Below are 24,282 nucleotides of genomic sequence, written 5' to 3'. Positions count from 1 at the left end.
TGCGAGCAGTTTGGCAATTTGAGTCTCACTGGCTCAAGGTTGACTCAGCCTTCCAATCCTTCTGAGGTCGGTAAAATAAGGACTCAGATTGTTGGGGGCAATATGCTCAGACTGTAAACCGTTTAGAGGGCTATAAAGTACTGTGAAATGGTATATAAGTTAAGCCCTATTGCTATTGCCACAAACATGCTTCCTTTTTTCTGTTCCAAACCTCACAACAATCACGAGATTCCACTTTGACCAATCTAATTGAAATCATCTAATATTTTAAATGTAGGATGGAGAGAGCCAATTTGGTGTAACAGCTAAAGGGCTGGCCAAGAAGCCAGGAAATTGTGAGTTCTAATCTTTCTTTAGGCATGAAAGCCACCTGGTTGACTTTGGGCCCATGTCTCTTTCTCTCAGCCCAACTCATCTCACAGGGTTGTTGTTGTGAAAAAAATAGAAGGAAGGTATTACTACTATATATGTTTGCCATCCACCTTGAGTTGTTTATAGAATACAGGAGGGATTAAAATAAATCTTTTTTAAAAAGTTACCTGTATATTTAGTTAAAGCAACTTGTGCTGTTGGAATAGCATTCATCTGAAGGATGTTGTACTTATATAGTTCAGTATTTCTGTTGGTTTTATCTTGCAAAGTTGAGCACACCCAGTAGGCATAGCCTTTTGCACCTTCCGTCTGTTGGAGAAAAACTGGAATTGCTTAATTAGGAAATCATTTTATTGTTACTTAAGCATATGCCCAGGAGTTAGGTATCTAGTTGATTTAGCTAATACCACAAATATATTGAGGGGAGAAACTGAATCGAATTTACAGCTCTGCTTCAGAAGTGCCATATAATACGTCTGATTAAAGCAGCTTACATGCATGCTGAGTTCAGTGGTGTGTCTGAAGAGATCCATTGTTTCATAGCTGCCAACAGTTTCTGCAACAAAGGCCTACCAAGAGAAAAAGATAAAAAGATAAAATTGAAAACTCCAATCTATCTGCTTTGACAAGCATAGCCAGCTTGTTCCTCACCACAAGCTGATTAACAAGAAGTTAAAAATGAAATATAGCAAAATGTTATCTGAATCTAGCTAGTTTCATTTACATCTGCAGAATAACAACTCCAATCTTAGTAAATGCTTCCACAGTGTCTGAAAAAAAAATAACCACAGGCATTAAATGCCTTATCATAAACTGAAAATCCCACTAAATGTAGTCATCGCTGAAGGCGCAGCATGTAAAAATCAACCCCTTCTAGAAAAGAAACTATCTTGAATTTGAATGAAAAATGTTCTATCTATATTAAATTTAAAGATACACCAGTGTTTCTCTCCATCTCTTTTCCTAACTACCACCCACCAAGGTCAAGTGTAGGAATAAACTAAGGCTTATATTACTTGAAGTAACTTGCTATACTGGCAATTTGATTCTTAATAGGAGCTGTATTAAACATGTGCTGTTTAAATCCTAATAATGTTGCTACATAAATATGCATTCGAAAAAGGTTAGAGATTAGACTCTACCTGCCCAATCCAACAGGTTAGATGGGAGGGTTCCAGAGACTGGGCTACTTTGAAAGCTTCATGCGCTTGCTGGAAGAGTTACATAAAATCAACACAGAATTACTAAATGGGACGAAAAGGATTAAATATGTATTAAATGACTACAGAAAGTATTGTACATTTATTGGTTTATTTAATTATTTTGTACTCCCTTTTCTTATTTTTTACAATAAAGTGGCGAACATAGCCCACACACCTTCCTTCTCCAATTTTCCCTACAATAACAACCCTATGAGGTGGGTTGGGCTAAGAGAGAATGTCTGGCCCAAGATCATCCAGCTGGTTTTCATGGCTAAGACGGGACTTCAATTCATGGTCTCCCACTTTCTAGCCTGTTGCCTTAACCACTAAACCAAAACGTATATGCTCTTTTTTCTATTCATAGGCTTCATCCAAACTTCCATGGCTGTCATACCTGGACTGCAAAGTTTCAGATCAGCACTAGTTAGCAATAACTAACAGATGCCAAAAGCTGCCACCTTCACTGGGGCAGTTGCTGCCTGCACCACCCCACTACTTCTCCGCTGGCTTTCTCCCACTGCCTTCTCCTCCCTGGCCAGGCTTTTGGCAGATAAAACTACACCACCCTGCAATTGCACATCCTGAGGCCATGTTCTTGCCCAAAGCCTGGCTCCCAGGTAAGCAGCAAAAGAAAGAGGACAGCAAATATCAGCTGGGGGCAGCAGGCTAGGTAGTGGCAGTATGAAAGGTAGTCCAAAAATGCAGAAATGGGGAGAAATAGGTGGGTGGGAGGTGTTGAAGTAGAGGCAAATGAGGCAGCCAAGATTACCAGAGCTGTCATCACTAAGCAATGCAGTCATGTGTCGTTTCCACTAACAACCACTTTGCTTAGTGATAGAAATTCCAGTTAGGAGAGATGTTAAGAAAGAACTACCTGTATGTTCTTCTATTCTATATTGATAAATGTAATGTTACATACATTTCTTTTGTTTTTGTTGCTGAAGCTTCTCAGCAATTCCTAAGGCATCTCTGGGAAAAATTAGATCATGCAAGAGATCTAATTGTAGAAAGATATGCTCAATGATTCTGTTTGTCACCAACAATTTATATATAAATTATATAGTACTGGCATTGTACACCAGGAAGATCCAGTTTCAAGTCTATCTTTATTCTCATGGGTCAGCATTCTCTTATGGGCACCCTAACCTACCTTACACAATTATTTTGATACAATAATTCTCCAGGTAAACTGCCTTGAGATCTTACAGAAAAGATAGATTAAAAATGTAAATAAATATTGGTCAGCACCCAAATTGTATACATTAATATTTAAGTGCGCCAATAAGTTATTGGGAGTGCAACATTTTGCATTGTTTCATTATTAGTTACATGTCACATGCTTCCTTGTACTTAAATCATTTTCATGAATGTTCAGAAGCATCTATATAAACACATGCACTTACCTCTATTTTTCCACTTATTAAATACAAAACTCCCAGATTGGTCCAGGCAACAACGTTCTAAGCAAAAGAAAAGTGTTTTCAAAAGATGAATTTACGATGCTTGTAGTCTCCTTTAAAATAGATGCAACTATCAAGGGTACTTACAATTTGATCTGCTTGAATAGATTTAATGAATGCATGTTGTGCAAGAGCATAGTTTCCAACACCTAAAAAACACAGATTTTTCTATAACATCCTCTGTAATGGGTAAAACTTTAAATTGTGAAGAAGAAAAAAGGTTTACATATAGACGTACCTTTGCAACAGGCTACCACACCAAGGGCATTCCAGTAGAGATGGTTTTTACTGTCTAATCGCACTGCTTTTTTCAGGCACTGGAAGAGACTGAGGCCTCAGTATTGTAATTCAACACTGTGTTAATTCAACACTGTATTAAATGTTATATGTTATGCTAAGGAACATGGTACTTTATCTATAGCTTGGAGATGCTACAAAACAGTAGGCTTAATATTGTATAATGTATTTGAGAAATTACCTGTATGGATTTCTCTAAAAGTTCATTGATTTCATTTTGGTTATTATCTATGGCTGTAAGATGCTGCACTTGGTTATAATAATTTATTCCAAGATCACACCATGTATTTGGTGAAGACATCAGTTTCAGTCCTCGGCCATAACACCTGCAGAAACATGGACCATCCAATGAACAGAATTACTTGTATTAGCAAAACTGATGGAAGTAAAATTATATACTTAACAGTGCTTTTAAGGGTTGTTAAAAAACTTTCCCATCCGATAGCAACACTGCTCAATGCAAACAAGTAGACACTGTGAAAGCTGAATAGATCTTAGTTACACGGCAATACTGGTGCAATAAAATAGGGGCCATTTTGTTTCTAAAGAATCTCAAATCATACATTCATTTTTAATAAAATCAGAGCTGTAACCAATTCAGTTCAAACATGTATTTCTTTTTCCAACTAGATGTGTACCACTTTACTTTCTCGTATTCCATGATTATTATATTTTTCTCCTCCAATGTCCCTGATTACAGCTATACTGGTTATTGGCCACATTCATTCTTAACCCTTAAGATTTTTAACAATCTAGCATTACAATTTTTTCTCCATTCTTCAGTGTAAACAAATTTATTTATTAAATTTATAATCCACCATTCTGCTTACTTACATAAGCATTCCAGGAGCTTACAACAATTAAAAGAAATACAAAAAACATAATAAAATCAATGAAGTTACAACGAACAATTCATTGTTAATTAATCTCTTAATAAATAAGATGCACTTTTGCCATTTCCTAAATATTAAGAGACAGGAAAACAAAAGCAAGTCCCAAGGGAAAGCATTCCATAATCTGGAAAGTCCTTTCCTATACGGCAGACAACCAGACTTCTGGAAATCTTCACTGGGCCTCCCCTGTTGACGGAAATGCCTGGACAGGTTCAGAGGAGAATAAGCCATCCCTCACTCAAACACACTCACACCTGTAGGTTTTATAAGGTCCATTACCTTCCACCAAGACTGAGCAGATCACTTTTTTGGAGCACACATTTTTCCATGTTCTGGCCAAAAAGGAAACCTGAAACTTTCACATTCACTTTGGATGGTGAAATAACACATACACAATTACAGGCATCTCCAAGCAACTTCCAAAGGCAGGATACTTCTGGACGATATTTTGCTGCCCTGAAAGAAAGAAAAAAATGCAAACAAAGTCATAAAGCTATATAACCTATTGATCAACACGTGGCCATCTTGAGACGAAGTATATATTGTCTCATAAGGAGAAGCCAAAGTCAAGAGAACCATGGCCATGTTCATTAATATCTCAATGCAATAATGTATTGATTAGTCAAATGAATATTAAGAATATTCATCAGAAAGTGGATCAAGATTCAGAATGGCCATGAGTTTCTAATAGTTAATTTGATTAAAAATCAACAGTTTGAATCCAGAGTTTTTATTCTGTTAGAGCAGGGGTGTCAAACTCGTGTTGTCACGGTGTCATGTGATGTGTTGGGACTCCCCCCTTTGCTAAACCGGCCGTGGGCGTGGTCAGCAAATGATGCATTCGGGCCGTGAGTTTGACAGCCCTGCATTAGAGGGAACATCTAAGCAAGTAACAAGGCTCTATTTATAATGCCTCTAATCAAGTAAAGTAGCAGCAACACCTGTTTGGTCCCTTCTACATTGTAGTCTTCTGATCCTCTGACTGAGGAAAAACTAAGTTGTAATTTATATTTGTGGGAGTTAGGGCTGATAGGCTGTGTACCATTTACTAAAAAAGAGAGTACCATATTTTTCGGTGTATAAGATGCTTCGAAGTATAAGACGCACCTAGCTTTTGGGGAGGAAAGCAACAAATACAAAAACTGCTTCTACCTCTGCCTCCCAGCAATTTGCTTCCTTGCAGCAAACAGCCTGGTCGGCTTCAGCATAGCCTGATTATTACAAGCAGCTGATTGTTGGTTGGATCAGCCTCCCAATGATCAACTGTTTCAGGCTACAGGGATTGCCATCACCTATTGCCGCCTCCGCACGCCCTTGCAGCCTGAAACAGATGATCATCAGGAGGCCGATCCAACCAGCAATCAGCTGCTTGTGCTAATCAGGCTGTGCTGAAGCTGACCAAGCTGTTTGCTGCAAGAAGGCAAATTGCTGGGAGGCAGAGGCCGAAGGGTGGGGGCTGGGTGGGTGTATTCACTGTATAAGATGCACAGACATTTCAACCCACTTTTTTGCAGGGGAAAAATGTGTCTTATACACCCCCAAAATACGGTATCTTTCAAGTCAACAATGAAGAATACTAACCGTGCCAAAAAATCAAGTGATTGTTCTATATAGTCCAAAGCTTTCCCATCCAGATAGTTAGCAAGAGCAGACTTTGCCATCATGAGATAACACTCTCCCAAACCTGTTTTAAGAAAAGATTGTTAAGGTGTAATAATATTACAAGCAAACATACAATAAGCACAAGGTATCAAATGCTGGAAAATATTTGATATGTTTGTTAAATAAAATCCAATTTTGGGGTGCATAGTAACAGAAATGTGGCAATCAACTATTAAATGCACAAAATAAATTGAGGGGAAAATATCTTCAATTTTTAAAAATTTTACATTTGAAGTACAGTACGAGAAAAAGGGAATTATTATTTTAGAGTTAAATGAAACATTTAGGAAGCGACTTTACCAGCAATTTTCTCATTTTACTCATGTTTAGGCAACTCAACAGAAACTAAGGCAATCATGTTTCAAGAGCCAAACAGCTATTCCTGCAATTTTTGAAAAGTCACATATTTTATTATCTTTAGAAATGGCTAGAGAAAAGGAATGGAGGCTGTGAAATATGTTGACGGGGAAATTATATTGAAATAACAGCTTAGAAATAAATATATTGTACATAAATATATATAAATTACCTTTCAGTGCAGGGACATAATCTTTTGATTTCTCCAAAATATGTTGATATTCTGCAATAGCATCTTTGTATTTTCCAAGAATTTGCTCAATTGCAGCAGCCTTATAAATACTATATATAGACTTGGGGTTGAGTTCTCTTGCCTTTCGGAATGACTTCAGGGCTGTTGTGTAGCCTCCTCGACTCAGATAGGCCTCTCCTAGAGCTTCCCAACAATTGGGGTCCTTTGGATCTGCTCGCAGAGCTGCCTGCAAACTAGATACATTAAAAACCCAGTAATGAGTTCATAAACAATCTTCTATTCAAGTATTTTTAAAAAATGTTTTATTTACAATATTCCATACTTGAGACTCTGTTAAAGGCAAATGGGAGCACCAAATAAAATTTCTCATATTTGTAATGCAAAATGATATTTAAAAACTATTTATAGACCATTTTTTTGAGGCAACACCAAAACCTATTATGTATTTCTGTAAAAACTAACCAAACATACTGATTGTTTTGGTTAACCAGTTAATTTTTGTAATGAAAAAACAACAACATCATGGTGATGTCATTTGGGCAGTATAAACATCTTTATAACAAACAGACAATACTGAACTGTAAACACTTACATCTAATAATAATTAAAAGAATATATAAACTATATTAAAAATAATAAAATAAAAAGAATATATTTCCAATATTCTTTTTTTTAAAAAACTTCAAGGTACCACACTTTTACCTTACAAACAATGTGGGATTTCGATTATGCAATTACCTAAAGAGGTAGCAATGCCATGCCAAATTTTAACACAGCAACTGCAAATATTTAGAAGTACTCTCTGGGAGAGGGTAAGCATTTTCTCAATGCCTCGACCAGGGCTGTCAAATTTGCAGCCTGCGGGACGGATGCGTCACGTGCTGGCCACGCCCAGTTTAGTGAAGGGGAAAAAAATTGGGATAAGTCATGTGACGACGCGAGTTTGACATCCTTGGCTTAGATTGGAAGCGTCAAACTCAAGGCCCGCAAGTCAGATTCGGCCCACAGGCTGCTTAAATCTGGCCTGCAGGGCAGGCTTGGAAATATCAAAGGACCAGCCCAAGGTGCCTCTGCTGGCCAAAATGAAGAGGCCCGTTATCAGCCTTCTGCGAGGCCCGTTATCAGCCTTCTGGCCTCTAGTAGCGCTCCACGGGCAAAAAAGGGTCATGCAGAGACCCCGCGGGGCTTGTTTTTAGCTGGCAGAGTTCTGCTAGAGGCTGGGGAGGCCAAAAATGGGCCTCATGGGGCCTCTGTGTGGCCCATTTTCGGCCAGGAGAGTGCTGCAGAAAGTTATGGAGGCCGAAAATGAGGCATGGGGGGGGCACACTTGCACCCCCCTGCCCTATTTTGGCTGATGAAGTGTTGTAGGAAGCCCTACAGGCCAAAAATGGCACAGGAGGCCACATGCAGCTCCTCGCCCCATTTTGGCCTGCAGGGTGGTACAGGAGGCATCCATCCCATCTTCTCTCCCATTCCCTATCCCCCTGCCAGCCCGCAGGTAACTACAATGCTGATCTGACTCTCAAAGAAATCAAGTTTGACACCCCTTGCCTAGATGAACTGTTCCCTAATATTCCATTGGTATAAGACAAAGGAGCCGTAATGTTTCATGTAAAAGGAAAGACTTCTAACGATTACATTCCAGCACCAAATAAAAACATTCACAGAGAAAAAGAGTTTTTGCTTTAAAAGAAAGAAAAGAAATGTGTACAGACATCATCAGGCTAACAGTTAAGCTTGCCTTCTGCATAAAAAAATGTAATGCTATTTGTAGGATTTCTTACTCTGCCACAGCTTGTGAATGTTGTCCCACTTTTAGATAATAAAGTCCTCGGCGAAGCCAGGCCCATTTTGCTCTCCCAGCACTTGCTTGTTCTGTTACCTCAGTCAAGATAGCAAGGGCAGTTTCCTAACACAGAAACAAAATATTATGAAAGATTTGTGTTGGGGCAAATTATTGAGAAAAATAGAACAAAAAATATTTCTTACATCTCCTACTATAGAATTAAAAGCAAACCCTAAATGATTTCATTTGTGTGAACCACACGTAGCTTCAGCCTATCTAGAAGCTACACTGAACTCCTCTGAACAATAAAAACGGCTGACTTTAATTTCAAACTAATGCTAAAAATATTGCTAAATTCAAAAGTGCTAGCATTTCCCAACAATGGCCCATAGTAATTCCTTGTTACATTCATTCCTATTGTGTGTCCATAATTACAAACCCATATGCCATGTTGCAGAGAATATGCCAACAGCAACTACAATTTGACTAAGGAAATAAAGTTGGCTTTCCCAGTTTTTGTCAAATTTTTATAATATCTATGTGGATTTGCTATCAAAATTAGGTGTAAAAACATTCATCTAAACAGCTCCCACTATTGGTTGAAAAATAACAAAATGCCAGGTTAAAAAAAACACCCTAAATCTTATTATTTGTCTATTTCAGGTTTGCTTGTAACAGCAACAACATAATCAAAAGGTCAGATTTCACACAAAGAATCTCTTCCAATAACAGTCAGATTTTCTATAAATTGTTTACATAGGTACTAACTAAATTATATTAATATATATTAAATAGTACTTAAATTCCCAGCTGGAGCAAACTTAGAAAAAAAAAAAGGAAGCAAAAGGGATAACAAAATCAGTCTGAGTGAGTGAAAGTGTGATACAGCCTACTCAGGGCCTTATTACTGCATCTGAAAGACAGAGGAACAAACACAGCAGAAGTGTAGGAAGTACCTGCTAAATTCATTTGTGTCATAGATATTTCAATTATTGTACCCAATGTCTCTATACAAGGTAGTCCTCGACTTATGACCATAATTGAGCCTAAAATTTCAGTTGTTAAGTGAAACATTTGTTAAGTGAGTTTTGCTCCATTTTATGACTTTTCTTGTCTCAGTTTTAAGTGAATCACTGTAGTTAATAACTTGGTTGTTAAGTGAATCTAGCTTCCTCATTGACTTTGCTTGTTAGGTCACAAAAAGTGATCACATTACCTTGGGACACAGCAAAGGTCATAAATATGAACCAATTACTAAGCATCTGAATTTTGGTCACATGATTATGGGAATGCTGCAAAGGTTGTAACTGAAAAATGGCCCTAAGTTACTTTTTCAGTGCCCTTGTAACGGTCACTAAATGAACTGTTGTAAGTTGAGGACTATATTCTTGAGGACTGTATTCTGAAATCACCTAAATTTGTGGAAAACATTTGGGGAGAAGTAACCTGGAAGCTCTAAAATAAATTTATTTATTTATAAATTTTGTAATTCTCCACCATAAGACACTTAAATATTTTTAAAACCTTGCTTTTTATACAGACTATATACAGCTCTTTTGATTATTGATTAAACAGTACAAATGAGATATATGCCCTACCAAGTCTCCAAGCTCAGTGCTCAAGTCCACTACTGCTGCTCCAGTAACACCATCTGTTTTATCTCTTTCAAAAGCCTTTTTATAGCAGCCAAGAGCTCTGTTTTTATCTCCAGCTACATCTCTGTAATATTGACCTAAATAATGGAAAGCATCTCCCAGAAAATTGTCCAGTTTTGCTGCCTATTAAACAAATATCAGAATATTAGTATTCATTATTTGCATTTGCAATAAAGCAATTTTTATGTATAAAATAGAAATAAAAAATATGTCAAGCGGTTGCTTCCTAAAACATCCATTTTATTATAGGCATTATGACACCTTTTTTAAAACTCTACATCTGTAGACCAAGGGTTTTACTCCAAAGCCAAATCTGTTTACAGTACACAATTCACAACTAGTTTATCTCTACCAGGTTCAAATCTGGATGAGATATACTAACAAAAATAAATCCCAGTTGTATCACTCCTGGGATTCTTCAATGTACTGTCCTTCCAGCGATTTATCTCAAATTCCCAACCTCATTTGCTGCTGAAACCAACAAGAGAAACAAAATGGCCCCTTGCTTCTTTTCCAATGTTCTGAGTCTTCTGTTGACTAATCTAAGTAACTTACTCTTGAAGACAATATTCATAGATTTGAAGAAAGGGAAACTATTATTAATTGTGTGAAGTAGTAAGTGATCTCATATTTTACCTTTAGAAACTGAGTGAGGGCTTTTGATTTATCTTTTCTTGTCTCCTCGTTCATAAACCAGTAAGTGAGGCCCAGCCAAAAATGGAATTCAGCTATTTCAGCTTCTTTTGCTATAGCCCTCTGAAAACTAAGAAAAATAATTACTTAAATATCTAGATTGTGCCTTTTCTCTAGGCCCCAAGAATGAATATGAATGTACCTCATTTCTGCCTGACGATACTCCTTTTGCCTATAACATATCAATCCTTCAAGGAAGTGGGCTTCTGCCAGATCTGGATGTGCCAACTGAAGCTCTTGTGCAATCTGTATGTAGTACAATGTAAAATTCTCAGTGTTGTACACATCAATGTCATATTTAAAATAAAAAGTGGATTTACTAAAAGAAGAGCATACTAACCTTTGAAGCTTCATCAGTAAGGTCTTTCTTTAGATAGGCCTGTCCTCTAAGAGCTATAAGCTTTGGATCATTATTTCTATCCAAGATCTAAAAACCAGAAATACATTCTCAAAGTTCAGAAAACTAAAGCCATATCACAGGTTGATATATATTGACTGATTATGTACTACGGAGTCATTTTTGAATCCTTATGATTACATAACATAATCCAGCCCTAATCTGTTCTTTTATGTCTTCCAATGGTACATTAATCACAAGTGTAACCGAGTCCGTAACAAATCTCTTACATAACAACATTGGCACTTCCAAAATACTACGCTGTTTTTCGCTATGAATAAATTATACACTTTGAGAATATTATTTTCAGCAGAGTTTACATAACTTCTCAGCAAACTGCAAAAAGGTTTTATCATTTAATTTACTGGATTCATAGAAAAAAATAATCACTTCCTAGCACCGGGATGGGCAGTAAGGTAGGGTAAACCAAACCCTAACATATACTCACATCTGAAGAAAATTATCCACAAGCAAGTATGGAAAGATTTCTTCCCCTTTCAATAGTAGGTTTGAGGTCTGGAAACCATATCAATGGATAATTATGATCATTAAAATCTCCTAACCTCTACAACATGGTGTCAGTTTTGATCAAATGCTGCATCCCTGCCATTTATTTTTTAAAAAAAAACTATTCACATATCCATTAATCATGTGGATACCATTTGTGGGACCTGCCATCTCCAATTGTCCTTGCTCAGCCCACTGTGCCAGTGCTTATCATGGGGGACAATGGCATTCCCCCCAGAGATCCAGCTGAGTCAGGCTCTCATCTAATTAGGTTTTCTCAAGATGCTGAAGACCTACCTATTTGTCTGGGCATAGACAAACATAGAGGTTAGGCAACCGCTACTATTGTTGATCTGTTTTTGTTGTGATTGGGTTTATTGTTTTAGCTGTGGATGCTATGAGTTTTATGTTACAGTTTATATTTTTATCCTTGTATACTATCCAGATAAGTAAATAATATGTCAAAGGTATCTAATCTCATTGCCCTTCAGCATTCTGCTAGTGTCATTCTGGCTGTCTTCCAGAGATTCTGTTCAGGAGCCTATTTTAGGACTTGTACATATTCATTTCTCTTAAGATACCTTTGATAGAAAGACTTGATAATAATATTAGCTTTAAAATGGCTTAACAAACAAATAGCAGTTTAAGAAAGATGCTTGAGCATTAAGGAAAAGTTTTACAGCTCCTTAAAATCTGACCATCAATTAATAATCAAGTAATCCTAGCAATCTATGGTAGATGACTTTTATGAAAAGGAATATAAAGTGTACCTTATAAATCATTGCAATTTGCTAAGGTTCAGGGGCTGAATCATTAGCTAGAGACTGGCTGGCTGTTCTAAGAACTCAGCAATTACTTTGGGGGAATAAAAGAGTTACATTGTGGATAATATACATCAAATTCTTTTGAAGGTAAAATTCCCTTGTATTTCCTAAAGGCTCCATGGAAAATTATATTCACTATATTTATGGAATCTAACCAATAAATGCTGATTGCAACCACAGCCGGCATGAATTTTCTAACATTTTAAATACCATGCCAGAAGGAAGCATGTAATCATAATTTTAAAAACAGTTCATGTGAATTGACGGTTTTTAATTTACAAACATATAATTCAGTTTGCTTAACATGCCCAGTCCTATGCTGACAAACTATAAGATTACAATTAAAAGAGTTACAAATTTTATTGTGCTTTCTTCTAAAGTGAAATAAAAGGACAGAACACTAACTAGAAAACTGTCAGTTTAGTTTATTGTCATTGCACCTCGTACAACGAAATTAAATACCACCTTCACTGTACATTATGACTATGAAAATAAACACAAACACACATCCTTCACATTCTATGCATTGGATTGAAAACCCCTGACACTGCATTAATATTACATTATACTGTAGAATTATATAGAGTTACTGTCCTGGGATAGCTGTTTTTCAGCCTATTTGTCCTTGTTTTTATTATCCTGTACCGTTTGCCAGATGGTAATAGTTCAAAAAAAGGGTGCCTAGGATGCGATGGATCTTTGAGAATGTTTTGAACTTTCTTAAGGCAGTGGAAGCTATAAAGCTCTTCCAAAGAGGGGAGAGAGCACTGTGCAATTGGCAAACCATATACAGGTGCAGTAAGTTAAGATACTCTCTACGGTACAGCGTATAGAAGGTCACCAGCAGTTTTTCATTCAGTTGTTGTTTTCTGAGAAGCCTCAGGTAGTATAATCTCTGCTGGGCCCTTTTGACCAATGCTGCAATGTGAGTACACCAGGTCAGGTACTCTTTTATGGTAATACCCAGAAACTTAAAACTGGTCACTTGTTCCAATTGGTCTCCATTGATAGGCAAGGGCTGATGTCTGATCTGTTCCTTCTATAGTCCACTATAAGCTCCTTGGTCTTATTGGTATTGAGGACCAAATTATTTTCCATGAAAGCATGAAAGCAACCGGTCCATTTCATCTCAGTAGACAGACTCACCCCCCTCGGAAATGAGTCCCACCACTGTTGTCTCATCTGCAAATTTAGTCACAGTATTACTAGGGTGAGTGGGAATGCAGTCATGCATATAAAGAGTACAGAGTTAGGGACTCAACATGCAGAGTAAGGGACTCAACTCCGGGCTACATCTCCCAGATAATGAATAATATAAAATTGGAATGATTTTCTTCCTTGCTTTGTGCTTCTATTCTCCCCCAAAAATTAAGACCAAAGAGCAATCCAGATCTAGTCATTGATTAACAAGCTAATATAGTTTCATAAACTGGGAGAATACAATTGAGGCCTCTAATATTTTTTAAAGCTGTTTTTATCAATAAAAGCCTTTTTTAAGCTGTTCACATACCTGATTGAGGGAAGATATGGCTTCATCAGCATAGTTAGCACCCGGAATTTTAATGAAGGCTCTTGCTCTGAAATGTTGGGCAATATTTTTTTGTTGCTGAATGAAACTTGGGTCACTAAGTTGTCCCAGACTCTTTAAAGCTGTAAACAGGCAAACAATTCAGTTTCTATATCACTGTGATGACCCAGGGCATGGCACAAAGGCAACATAGTCAAATAAGCAAGAAGAGTCTCTTTATTATCTCCAACTTTGCCCCCAATGTCCAAATTACCTTCAGCTGAAGAAAAACTTTCCCAGGAACAGTCTTTAAATGGAGGAAATTCAGTCCGAAAACAAAGTACATACAAACTGTAACTAAGAATCCAAACAAACTATGCTGCAGTAATTAACTTGACAGGGCAGGAGAAGGAATTGCAGACTTGAAAGCACAGCAAAACACACACAGTTGGGAAGATGTCAGGAACACAGATAAGCCTCGAGGATACCCGATAATTCACGATTTGCTCCCAACAACTTGCTGTGAGCAGCTTCCCTTTTTAAACACTGTGTTCCTGGCTGAAGCTAATGAAGGGAATGAGGGCCCTTTCCTCCTTGTAAGCCACGCAACTCACATTGCTCCTTTCTCCGTTCTTCCCTGTGTGCTCTAGGATGAAGAGGGGGTGGGCCTGGGTCTTCCTCCGAATTCCCTCTCCCTTGCTCTATCTCTCCCCTGCTCCGCCCAGCCAGACTTTGCCTTTCCCCAGTTTCTTCCACAGACAATGGAGCCACACTCCCACTCCCTGTCAGCTGCTCAGCCTCCCCCTCTGAATCAGATTCCAATAGGGCCATAACAATCATGACCATGCATAGGCTTAAAGGTTAAACAATCTCATATTTCTAATTGGAAAGGTGTCAGTGATATGGCTCCATAATTTTGTGACTTAAAAATAATTTGTATAAAATATTTACCATATTTTTTAAAAATCAAGAAAATATACTCATATATCTCAAATCCTTAATATAACACAATCCAATAAACCAATTCTTTTTAAAATGAAGGAAATCTGAACCAATATTCAAACATGTAAATAAATATAGTACCATAAAAATGTTATGTCCCCAGTGCTAAAAGAACAACTACAGCTGATGAGACTTTATATGTTATAAATATTGACATTGTTAAATTATTTTTCAGACAAATCCCAGTTTTTCTCAATACTGACTTGAAAACCTCTTTATTAGAATTGCTCCTGACTGTTAAAGATTAGGGTAAAATTTGAAATTCATGTTTTGACTGGGTTTTGAAAGTATCATTTTATTACTTTCAATGTTTTTCACTACTTCATTATAATCACATTATGAAATGTTTTGTGACAAAGCAGTCTATATTTTTATAAATAACATTTTATATTGGCTCACAATTACCTTGATTACAGGAATGAATAGCTTCTTGGTATTTATGCATTTTCATTTGCACCTTCCCTAAGTTACACCATCCTACTGGACACTGGTTGAACTGCTGCAAACCTGGCAAGAAAGTCTGATTTAAAATATCATAAATAAATAACAGATGGTCCTTGCCATACTCAATTCATACTCAAGAATTTGGGGGGTGCTCACGTGGTAAGACGCTGGACTTGCACACCACTGAGGTCAGAAGCTTGATGGTTCGATTCCCATGAGGAATAAACTGTGCAGGGACAAGAAAGGAGCCTCCCCCAAATGCCTACAGGCATTAAGGCATCCCGCGGGTAAAGTTAACACCGCCCCCCCCCAAATTCCTTTCACAGAGGTAGCCAGCCACCTCAGTGATCGCTGGCTAAAACGTGCCATATGCTAAATAAAATAAACTTGAGAATTACTGTACCCAAAATAATCTTGCATTTGTTGTTAAATATCGAAAAAGTCAATACCATACTGTTGGTCAACCTGGCCATTAAATAATTTTATGATGATCAGGCTGTTATTTTAGCAGCAATTTCAATGGACTATAAAGAGGAAAAGAAGAAAAACATGGCAACCATAGGTATAGTTCAGAAAGATTAGGCCAAATTCAACTATGTCTGCCTAAGAGACATGGGATATTTATAAAAAGGATGAGACCCCACTTCAGTTCAGTCAGTGGACTAGATTACTGACCCACTTTCCTTCTTTTATCATTTACCTTCTATAAGCTTTTTTTCAGCGTCATTGTAATTTCTTTCTTGGACAGACTGAATCCCTAAAATGATCAGAGCCGGACCACTTCTTGAATCAATATCCAAAAGTTTCTGACAACAATCAAGGGCCTCCTCGGTCAAGTTACCTAATACACACAAAAGAATTTTCATTTCACTTTTTAAAATCTAGCCACACTAAAATATGCCATATAATTTTCCATTTATCTTTTCCTGGGCTTCTTCCTTCAAAAATATTCTAGTTTCTAAGGCATAGATACAAAACTACTTTCACAACCTTTCTTGGTCTCTTTAATATACATGTAGATTAAGATTACAATGTCTTAGTCCAGATCAATCTTTGTAATTAAATTCAACCTTTCAAATCTTCAAAGGAAGTTATGTAGGATTTTTTTTTACTCAATTCCATCTTGCAATCTCTTGATCAGCATAATGTAGCAGAGCTGAAGATTTTCAAGATATGTATGTGATAACAGAACATCAACCGCAACAATGACTGGCACAAGAGTAGGAAAATGAACAAACTCATAAAAATTAAAATAGAATTAAGAAGCTAGTCAAATTACCTGACTGAATGAAGTGTAAGCAAAGAACTTCCAGGGGATAACTCATGTTAGGATAGACAATCATCATTTCTTTACAGGCCTTCTTCATTCTAGAAGACTCATGAGGAAACTTTTAATAGAAATAGAAAAACAATTAGCTAAATAGATATGGGGTCAAGGTGCACTTTTAGATTTCAGTAGTATTCTTACTTTTGATAAAGCCTGAACGAATTCTCTGTAAAGCTTTTTGTGCTCTTCACCTGGAACTGCTTCTGAAGAATTGATTGCCTCTTCAAACGCATTAAGGAACTGAAAAAACAATGTAAGCATTGTAAGATGAACTAACAAAGCCAAAAACTAGCAAGCTTTTAACTAGTGGTGGCATATTGAAATTCATATTCAGCCCTAATGAGGTTTACTTGGGCTTAACGTATCATGCAAGTCCACCCATTATTATTTTTCATTATGTTCCACTATGGCATATTCAAAATTCCAACAGTGTTATGCATGTCTGTCATCTGAAAATCATTAAACTCTATTCCAGCAATAGTTAGAAAATAAAAATGAAAGTGAAATAATTATCTGTAGTTGGATTATTATTTCTGATCTGTTTTTTAAGCATAGAGATACCAACGGGTGGCTAGATCTTAAAGGAGAAAGAAATGAAAAAGTTGGCAGTTATTTCCTTGCCAACCATTCCTTTTCTCAAAGTAATCCACTCCCACTTCCAATATCCAGAGGGAAAAGTTTGAAGAAACAAAGTTTTCTTTTTTAAAAAAATAAAGCAAGCAGGGAAATAAAATTTCAAGCCGGCCAGCCAACTTTTCTTGAGGAATTTCTTTAGGCAAACAGTACTTTTCTCTGTTCTTCCTTAACCAGGTTTAGCCAGCATTGCCAATGACAAATAGGACCTGCAATGCAACAACATTTTGAGGCCCACATATTGTTACTGCTGCTTTTATTTATCAGATTTAGAGACCATCCATCTCACTCACAGAGCAATTCTTTAATAAAGCTTTAAAAAAAACTATCAGGAATTAGAAGTGTGTTTTACTTTATTGATAATTTTTTTATCTTCATCATTAAAAATAATTACAAAGTGGGGTACAACCATTAATTATTAAATTGACTATTAATACATTAATGATTAACAGCATGTCAAAATGTTAAAAATAGCTCTGTTTAGATAATCTGATAGTGGGCGAAGGAAGCTGACACACCAGCAGGTTCCACATCTACAGATTGGAGGTTTTACTTCCTATTAGCCGAGATGTGTGTCAATCAGCTTTACACAATCATCAGAATTCACCTCTTTCAAGTAGGCCTACTGCTAACATTTGGGAAAACAGGGACATGTACATATTTGTATGTATACATTCATGTATCATTAGACCCTGGTTCAAGCAAGAAAACTAATGGATCTCAAACAGATTTCTCTGGTTTGTTTGCAGCAGTCTCTTGTCAAAGGGTTTACTAGTAAGTTAGAATTCAGAATTGTACTTATTTATAGTATTACTCAAACTGTCAATTTCCTACTACCAAAACAAAAATTTTGAATTATACTTCCAAGCTAGAGCTGCATTTTTATAAAAGATTCAAAAACAGTAAGTGTTATATCTAAGCGACAGCCCAATTGCTTACCAACTGCTCTATTTCATTATCTTTAAGTTGTATGCCCTCCTCTAGCAACTGGACCAATTTCTTCCAAAGCTGATGAAGTTCAACATTGTCTGCGCCGCCTTCTCTTCTTATTTTTATTAGTTTGTGCCAGATTCGCGCCACCTATCAAAAAAATGTCAACATCTCAATTCAGGTCAGCTGTAATCAAAGCAAGTGATTTGAAGTTAAGCAGTATTAGCCTAGTTGGTAATTGAATTAGGGACCACCTGGGAATTCCAGGTGTTGATTAAAACTGAAAACTGAAGAAAAAAACCTGGAAAAAGGCATTGATAAATAACGTATGTAAAACTACCAAGAAAACTCCATAGATGTAATCACCTGGAGTTTAGCACAAGATTAAAGATAAATACTCTACAAAATACCTCCTGAATAAATTTTAATATCAGAATTTATTGGGTTCTTCTCATGATTTCTTTTTTTAATAAAAAAAACTATGCTTTTTTGTTTCTAAAATGAAAATAAAAAGTTAACGCCTTTCCTCCTTGTATGGAAACAGAAGTGATGTTTTGAGCAACTGAGATATTAACTGGGATAATGAGTTAGTTATGTGAACTCATCAGGAAGCATCAAAAAGGCTAGCTGAAACTACAAAAGTGAATATTTAATGTTGGTAGGAATTATAGCTGAAAATGGATTACCTTTGATTAAACATAGAAAAAGATGCTAGCAACGGTGAAGCATTACAAGGTAAAATATTAACAATGAGTACTTGAGAAAAACTTTTAAAAATCCACTTCCATTAATACTTGAAAAGCAATACCTCAAACAGCACAGAAGCATTCTAGAAGAAACAACCAGCATATTTCAAGGCAATGGAATTATATAAAATTGACCTTAATGGAAGCAATCAAAAGCAAATACAGTGCGGGTTATTCACAAGCTGGCATACTAATACACCAAGTACTAAAGAAAGATTTATTACAGGCGTCCTTGAAATATTTATTTCTAAAAATTCTGATTTACCTAATGGCTTCTTCAATGATATATGAGGACGACTGACCTATAAATCACAATAGTAAAATTGAAAACAAATCCTGCACTAATGACAAAAAATGTTTGACTCAAAATTTCTGAAATGTTTTTAATGCTAATGATACTGTTAAAAAATTCCATGACAGACCCACAAGGTCAAAAATCAAATTACAGTTAAGAGGGAAATTAATAAAACCAAGGGAAACCTAAAATCTGGGGGATCAGATAAACAGCCTGTCAGAAAGTAAAGCTCTGCAATTATGAAAAGGGAATATAATATAATTTAGAACACAAACAGTTTGCCCAGGCTAAGCCAAACTACCAGTATATTGGGTCTAATATCTAATCAAGTTAAACAAACACTTGTAGAGTTATAGCTAGACTTGATCACACTAGGACCCACAGAAGGACATAGTACATGAGCAAAACACTTACTTTCACAAATAATGCTTCAGCATCCAAGAGTAAGCTTAGTTGTCATACGACTTCAAAGTAAATTTTAAGAGTATTACTCACTCAAACATTGTCCCCCCATGAATACTTTAAAATACCTCATAATTTTGAGGAAACTCGAGGGATACAAGCAAATATTTACTAATATAAAATCATCTGGCTTTTCCTATATCTACCCAAAAGCATTTTTTGTAAAAAGGACCATTTATAATGACCAAAATAAACACTAGCAAAATAGTAACTAACCTGAAGATATTGTTTATCTTTATGATACAGCTCCACAAGCTTTTTACATACTTCACACCATTTCTGTTGATCAGTGCTTAAAAAAATAAGATTTATTTATTAATTACTTAATTAACTTAAGGAAAATGCTTAAGAATAACAATTTTAAGGTAACTACACTTCTGCATTTTTCGGTCCTATCATGCTTCCTATCCTTGATTTATATTTATGTAGGGCAGGGGTCTTTAAACTTGACAGCTTTAAGACTTGTGGACTTCAACTCCCAGAATTCTTCCTCCAGTCATGTTAGCTCAGGAATTCTGGGAGTTGAAGTCCACAAGTCTTAAACTTGCCAAGTTTGAAGACCCTTGATGTAGGGTACATTTAGCTTTCTGTCTTACCTTTTCCATCTTCCTTTGGGTGGTGTGGTGGCTCAGTGGTTAAGATGCTGGGCTTTTCAGATGGAAAGCCAGCAGCCCAGGTTTGAGACCCAAGAACTATGTGATGGGGTGAGCTCCCGTGCTCGCCCCAGCTCCTGCTAACCTAGCAGTTCGAATGCATGCTAATGGAAGTAGATAAATAGGTACCAGTTTGGTGGGAATATAGCAGTGCTGTGTGACAACATGCTGGCCACATGACCATGGAAATGTCTTCAGACAGCACTGGCTCAATAGCCTTGAAACGGAGATGAGCACCTCCCCCCATAGTTGACAATGACTAGTGGAATAAAATCTGCAGGGACTCCTTTAACTTTTTCTTTTACATCTACCTTTCTGTCATCCATCTTCCTTTGGGCTTCTGCTATTTTTTTTTACCAGTATTATCCACACCAACCTTTTTAATCTTTGTCTTTCTCAAGCTAGTAGACATGGCTTCCCTTCACTGCTATTTGGTCACCTTTAAGTTTACAAGAACCTGCTCCCTTTATCTTTTAGCACTGTTTTCTTTCTTTCTTCTCCTCACTCATTCTGAATGAGAATTTAGTATCTATAATACCACTTGGAGTAGATGAAAGCGTATTACATTGAGGGCTGTTTGCTGCCTCTTTCCAAGGCAATTCTCAAGGAAAAAAAGAATGGGGAGAGGATGGTGTTTCCTAAGTGAAGGAATACACAACTTACTAACAACCCATCACCACAGTTTTGCTGCTGAAACCATCTATGTTCTTAAAACAAGAGGGAGAGAGAGAGAGAGAGGGAAGAAGGGAGAGAGAGGGAGGGAGAAAGAGAGAGATGCATACAGACTAACTAAAGAATGTGCGAGTGAAATCTCATTTTTTAAAATATTTTAAATAAATATGACAGAAGATCAAAAGCTGACAAAAAAAATGTTCAGCTATTTCTTACTTTTCATAGAGTTCTAGTAGCTTCTCGTAAACCTTAATCCAGTCTTCTTTGACATCTGTCTGATTTCTTTTTTCATACAAATTTGCTAAGCCCTGGGTGAAATTGAAGAATGTCACTTTGTTGTGTGATATAGAGCTTCAACTTCAATTATCAACTTTTATGGACTACACCTTCCAACATAACATTTTTAATAACAGAAAATGAATTAAAACAATTCATGATGAGAATATATAAATTCTTCACAAACAAGAGATGATTATAGGTAGTCCTTTGGTTCACAATGGTACTTGGGACTAGGACTGCTGTTGCTAAGTGACTGCAGTCATAATTGATGATATCACATAACTGCATCATTTAGCAACAGCAATCCTAGGCATTTCTGGTTGCCATCGTAAACCAAAGACACAGAGCATTAAATAGAAAGAGGAGGATTTCCATGGAAGGAATGCAGGGGTGCAATAGATTGTGGGGGAAACCAAGGGAGAGCTGGCAGAGGCCACAAAAAATGCATGAAGTTCGGGGGGAGGGTCTGGATGGCTGGCGCAGGCCATACACAGGGATGCTGCAGGTCAGAGGGAAAGCAGGAATGACTTACCGGAGCAACTTGTGATGCCTCTGATAACTTCCCCATTGATTTTGCTTATGGGAAACCAGCAAAGTCACAAATGGCAATCAGGTGACTCTGACTCCTTATGACATTATAATTAGGAGGCAGACACCCAAGTGCCCCAGTCATGATTGTGACCATGTGAGTAATTCCAAAGTGGAAACTTCGATGACTGGTTGTACATCCATTTTTTTCAATGCCATAACTATGAACAATCACTGAATGAATGGATATAAACTGAGGATCATCACTATAATCATTTAAGATATCGACAACTGTTTCTCATGTAACAGAAATAATCTGATTTGCAACAGGAATGAAAAATTGTCATTGACCCAAAACCAATAGTGTTCCACTGGACAAAGCCTTGTGTTTAGAGGCTCTGCTACTCATTCTGGGGGCTGAAAATGAAGAATTTATAGTGCCAAGACATACAAAGCATCTTAAGTAATATATATTACACATCTGCAAATGATCTATTAGCCAAGGTAAAAAAGGGGGGATTCTATTTTGTGACATTCAATCAGGAAGAGTCCAGCATGAGGCTTCTTACCTTTGAGCCCAACATGCTATTCAGTGGTGGGATTCAAATTTTTTTTACTACTGGTTCTGTGGATGTGACTTGGTGGGTGTGGCAGGGGAAGGATACGGTAAAATCTCCAGTCAGAGATGGTATTTGCCGGTCCTCCGAACTACTCAAAATTTCCACTACCAGTTCTCCAGAATTGGTCAGGACCTGCTATTGTATTTTCTGAAGATCTACAACTTATTCATATAAACAAATATGTTTACATTCACATACACATGTTCGTATGGAAAATGTCATATATACCTGCCATGCTAGCAACTGCCCAGGATCAAGTTCAGCAGCCTTCTTGTATGCCCCTTGAGCTTGTTCAGGTTGTTCCAATTCAGCTGCCGCCAAGCCAATGAATACCCAAGCATTGTAATTATTTTTTTCTTGTTTCAATACTGCCTATTAAACAGAAATTCAAATGAAAATATCAAACTACTCTTTTTGCAATTCAGATAAACATTTATTAAATGATTTAACAGCTTAAAAACTCTTATCCCAGATTTATTGTCTTTGACTGTGTATTGCCTTACTCAAAAATTCAGATTAATTTATATGACATCTAAAATTGTGGAAGAGTCTTGATAGCAAGAAATATGTTCTGGATGGCACAATTTCCAGCATTTTCATTATATATAAAAGTGCTTGTGGAAAACAGCCTGCCAATGCCACTCTCTGAAGACAACAAACTAACCAACTAAACAAACTAACAACCTGGCTCAGTGGTTGGATTCAAAAATGATGCTAAACAATACTATAATGCCGTATGCTTCCTTGTGGCTTAATATGTTGTATGAACCCAACCACAACTATTTGTAAAGTGATTGTGCATAATTGAATGAAGTAGGTTAAATAAAACCCTGGCTTAATAGGATAAATCAGGAAGTTTTATATAATTATAAAAGGAAAACAAATCCCAAAGGATATAAGAAAGGTACTGCTGCAGAAAATAGTATAAAATAATACACAGCAAAGAGAAAGAGGAACAACCATGCAAGTGACACCCCTTAAATTACATCAGAGATGGTTATAATACTATGGACATCTTGTAACATTTTAATGCAAACAATTTATGACCTTTGACTATTGATTACCTTGCAATGTTTCAGTGCTTCTTTATACTCCTTATTTCTTATTGCATCTCTGGCACTTTTCAATGCTGCTTTCACTTCCTTGTTTGACATGGCTACAGGTAATATTTATGTAAGAAAGTTACTGATACATATGAAGACAGTTGATGTATATTTGTAAAATAATATAGTACTTTACTCAGCAGTGTAGCTAGGTTAAAAAAAACATGTTTGACAAAGACATACTGTTGCATATATAAGAGAATACAACTAGTCTCTAGAGAGTATATACAGGCTCCACAATCCAAAATAATTGTGATGTTAAAAAATAATGAAACTTTTGTTGCAATAACACATCCCAACCCCTGGCCTTTTGTATTTGCATCCTAATGTCAGGTGTAAGTACAATTAGGTAAATCCCACAGATTACATTGTGACATACATACTTCTGTCATATGTCTCCCCACTTTGGATGCTTTTCCATACATCCCTCATTTTGCAGAATTTCTGGAATTCTGCAGAACTTGTGGAACTTCTGGAATACTGCACTAATATAATTTTCTTTTCATTTTAAGTGTTTTAGTTCAATGAAAGAAAAGGCAAAATAAACAAAAATATTTTTTCATCCTGCTTATATTTCCCCACAATTATGTTGCTTCTCAGTTCAACCCAGCCAAATATTTGGAATAAAGTATGTCTTTCACTTTCAGAGCTCTCTCAAGTAGACCTTCTCTATAAGTATTATTTTAATGGTCTGCAAAGGGAACCCTCCAGCCAGAGTATTCAAAATATTTAACTGTTTGTAAAAAGCAACCTACAATGTAAAGCAGCATAATTACAAGTAGG

General features: G+C 36.6%; 1 protein-coding gene across 1 annotated transcript in view; it reads right to left on the bottom strand.

Moving 5' to 3' along the window:
* Positions 1–24,282, bottom strand: part of SKIC3 (SKI3 subunit of superkiller complex) — a 50,483-nt gene that overhangs the window by 25,194 nt on the left and 1,007 nt on the right. The window contains exons 2-26 of the mRNA XM_026719130.2: positions 23,461–23,552; positions 22,625–22,768; positions 21,186–21,277; positions 19,861–19,936; positions 18,151–18,291; positions 16,720–16,818; positions 16,531–16,639; positions 15,952–16,092; positions 15,213–15,314; positions 13,809–13,948; positions 10,911–10,997; positions 10,713–10,816; positions 10,514–10,640; positions 9,821–10,000; positions 8,221–8,345; positions 6,416–6,669; positions 5,806–5,908; positions 4,504–4,680; positions 3,513–3,657; positions 3,273–3,351; positions 3,122–3,183; positions 2,978–3,034; positions 1,515–1,583; positions 867–941; positions 540–681 (exon numbers count right to left, since the gene is read on the bottom strand). Of these exons, the coding sequence (XP_026574915.1) occupies positions 540–681; positions 867–941; positions 1,515–1,583; positions 2,978–3,034; positions 3,122–3,183; positions 3,273–3,351; positions 3,513–3,657; positions 4,504–4,680; positions 5,806–5,908; positions 6,416–6,669; positions 8,221–8,345; positions 9,821–10,000; positions 10,514–10,640; positions 10,713–10,816; positions 10,911–10,997; positions 13,809–13,948; positions 15,213–15,314; positions 15,952–16,092; positions 16,531–16,639; positions 16,720–16,818; positions 18,151–18,291; positions 19,861–19,936; positions 21,186–21,277; positions 22,625–22,768; positions 23,461–23,550 (2,920 nt within the window). The 5' untranslated portion in view covers positions 23,551–23,552. The remainder of the gene's footprint in view (positions 1–539; positions 682–866; positions 942–1,514; positions 1,584–2,977; positions 3,035–3,121; positions 3,184–3,272; positions 3,352–3,512; positions 3,658–4,503; positions 4,681–5,805; positions 5,909–6,415; positions 6,670–8,220; positions 8,346–9,820; positions 10,001–10,513; positions 10,641–10,712; positions 10,817–10,910; positions 10,998–13,808; positions 13,949–15,212; positions 15,315–15,951; positions 16,093–16,530; positions 16,640–16,719; positions 16,819–18,150; positions 18,292–19,860; positions 19,937–21,185; positions 21,278–22,624; positions 22,769–23,460; positions 23,553–24,282) is intronic.

Source organism: Pseudonaja textilis, chromosome 2 (genome assembly GCF_049901715.1).
Source record: "Pseudonaja textilis isolate UNSWEBS1 chromosome 2, rPseTex1.2, whole genome shotgun sequence".
Taxonomy (NCBI): domain Eukaryota; kingdom Metazoa; phylum Chordata; class Lepidosauria; order Squamata; family Elapidae; genus Pseudonaja; species Pseudonaja textilis.
The sequence above is the reverse complement of the archived record's forward strand: the minus strand, read 5'-3'. Positions and strand labels throughout refer to the sequence as shown.